This window comes from Charadrius vociferus, unplaced genomic scaffold (genome assembly GCF_000708025.1).
Source record: "Charadrius vociferus isolate BGI_N301 unplaced genomic scaffold, ASM70802v2 scaffold59, whole genome shotgun sequence".
Taxonomy (NCBI): Eukaryota; Metazoa; Chordata; class Aves; order Charadriiformes; family Charadriidae; genus Charadrius; species Charadrius vociferus.
This window is the reverse complement of record NW_009661371.1, coordinates 2,086,842-2,088,911: the sequence shown is the minus strand read 5'-3', so window position 1 is coordinate 2,088,911 and position 2,070 is coordinate 2,086,842. Positions and strand designations below refer to the sequence as shown.

General features: G+C 44.4%; 1 protein-coding gene across 1 annotated transcript in view; it reads right to left on the bottom strand.

Annotated features, from left to right (window-relative positions):
* Nucleotides 1-979: 979 nt before the first annotated feature.
* Nucleotides 980-2,070, bottom strand: part of KIAA0922 (KIAA0922 ortholog) — a 47,380-nt gene continuing 46,289 nt past the window's right edge. The window contains exon 33 of the mRNA XM_009893694.1: nt 980-1,394. Within this exon, the coding sequence (XP_009891996.1) occupies nt 1,116-1,394 (279 nt within the window). The 3' untranslated portion in view covers nt 980-1,115. The remainder of the gene's footprint in view (nt 1,395-2,070) is intronic.

The following is a 2,070-nucleotide window of genomic DNA, read 5'->3' as shown; positions in this document are numbered from 1 at the left end:
ACCGCTGTCACCTGCCGTAACGCCTGCAGCCGCCACAGAGGCTTTGGTCCGGCTGTCTTTGTGGCTGTCCTTCAAGCAGCTGTACAAGGCTGATACTGGACCCCCTTCACTCTCTCTTTCTCCAGGCTTAACGAGTCCCCTTGTGGAGGACATCTCTGAATCTGAGGGATGCCTCCCCCTTTTTCTGACTCCACCGGGTGAAGATTCCCAGACACGCTCTGCCACGCCAGAACAAAGGGCTCTGCAGGAAGGGTCAGCAGAGGCAGCTTGCACCAAGGAAGGATTCAGCCCCGACCTGGGTGGCAGCACTTCCCTGTCTGCCTTTCCCACTACACAGATTCAGCCTCATAGCACGAGCTAACACAATGCTGCTCTGTTTTGGAGAGTGGTGTGAACTCCACTCTCAAAGAAATATTTGTCCCAGTTCAAGCTTCGGCATTTTAAACAAGGGCAATTAAATGCACTGAAAATGCTATCGCACCATGAAGGCTTAAAAATATAAACACAAAATGTCAGGAGTCACTCGCTCCTGAAAGAAATGCCCACTCACCCACACTGCACAAGCGCAACATCGTCCAAGTGACAGCTTGCATTTTGAAGCAGATAAACAAGCCACAACTCAGCCTTTTTTTCTATTGCCAGCAGTTTACACCCACAAATAACTATGTCAGCAGTAGAAGTGGCATCACTTGGAAAATCTCTGATCTGCATCGAGGTAGGTCCCCAGTGTTACCGTTTGGTACAGATGCAATTATTTACGCGTTTAAGTTTGTACCTACAAAAGCTAGACCACTTCTAGTTATACCACAGAATGTAAACTTCAGAAGAAGTATGTGCAGTACAGGCTCATGGATGATTTTAAGAACCTAATCCTGCCCTTATTCTTGAGAAAATTTGAGTTTTAAGTTTGTAGCCTTCACCTGACAATAACAGCATCCTGAAAATGCTTTGCTTTTTGAAATGCACTGAATGCTCAGACTTCAGTAAAAAAAAAATTTATTTTCAATATAAAAGTGCCAAAATATCCACCAACATTGTAATCTATTCAACAACCAGCTTACTCTAGTAATCAAAATTGCAAGCATCTTTATTCACATTTTTAAATCAAATTCCTTTCACACGTTTCCACAGTAACCCGAGTCCCTCGAAAGTGGGAAATTTGCATTTCGATTGGCTGCTGTAGTCCATATGTCCAAGTTCATGTAGGCACGGAAGGGGTTAAACCTCGGATAGTATTCCTGCTTACACATCACCGCCTGGTTCTCCACGTGGGTTGAGTGTTGGGTTGTGGCACTGACCGGGCAACAGCTTTCATAAACATCACTCTGAGGTGCCCAGATGGAACCAAAAAGTCCAGACATTGGAGACAAGCTTCGGGTGCTTGAGAGGTAGGGCTGTAGGGTGAGACAAAATTATCAGGGCAAACTGCAAAATGGACCATTTGCCGAAGAAAACGTGGAAATCTAGTACTAAATGGCAGGAAGCAGCATTTACGCAGAGAACTCGGGAAACGCACAAGTAGAAAATTTCACACGAGTTCACAAAGCAATATAGCTGCTGAAAACAGTACAGCGGCATTAGAGTGTGTGTGTGTGCAAAGGCACTTCGCTAAACGAAGCCACACGAGCTCCTCCCTGCACAGCATTGGTGTTACTATAACGGGAATGCAATATTTAGTTCTGGTCAGGCTGTTAAGAAAAATAAGGGACAAATGGAAGACTCGTGAAGAGCACCGTGCATGTTTTGAGAGTTAAAAGAGAAGGACACCTAAGAAATGATACGAAAAAGGTTGAAGTATGTGTCAGTACGGAATGACTACGCACGCCGGGAGCAGAGAGCGATATTCATTATGGAAAAGAGACTCTAATTGGGAGCAAGGGAATTTATTTAGAAAATTTCGAAAGCTTATAAAGAACCTCCTGGAGGGCAAGATGTGTTAGTCTGCGAGGAAGTCTCTCGGAGAAGGTCATGGAAGTCTTGGGACTTTTAAAACTGAATGAAACACTGAAATGTATTGTGGGGAAAAGCTCGCCAGGGAAATGAACTGAATTATCTAATGTATTTTCCAAT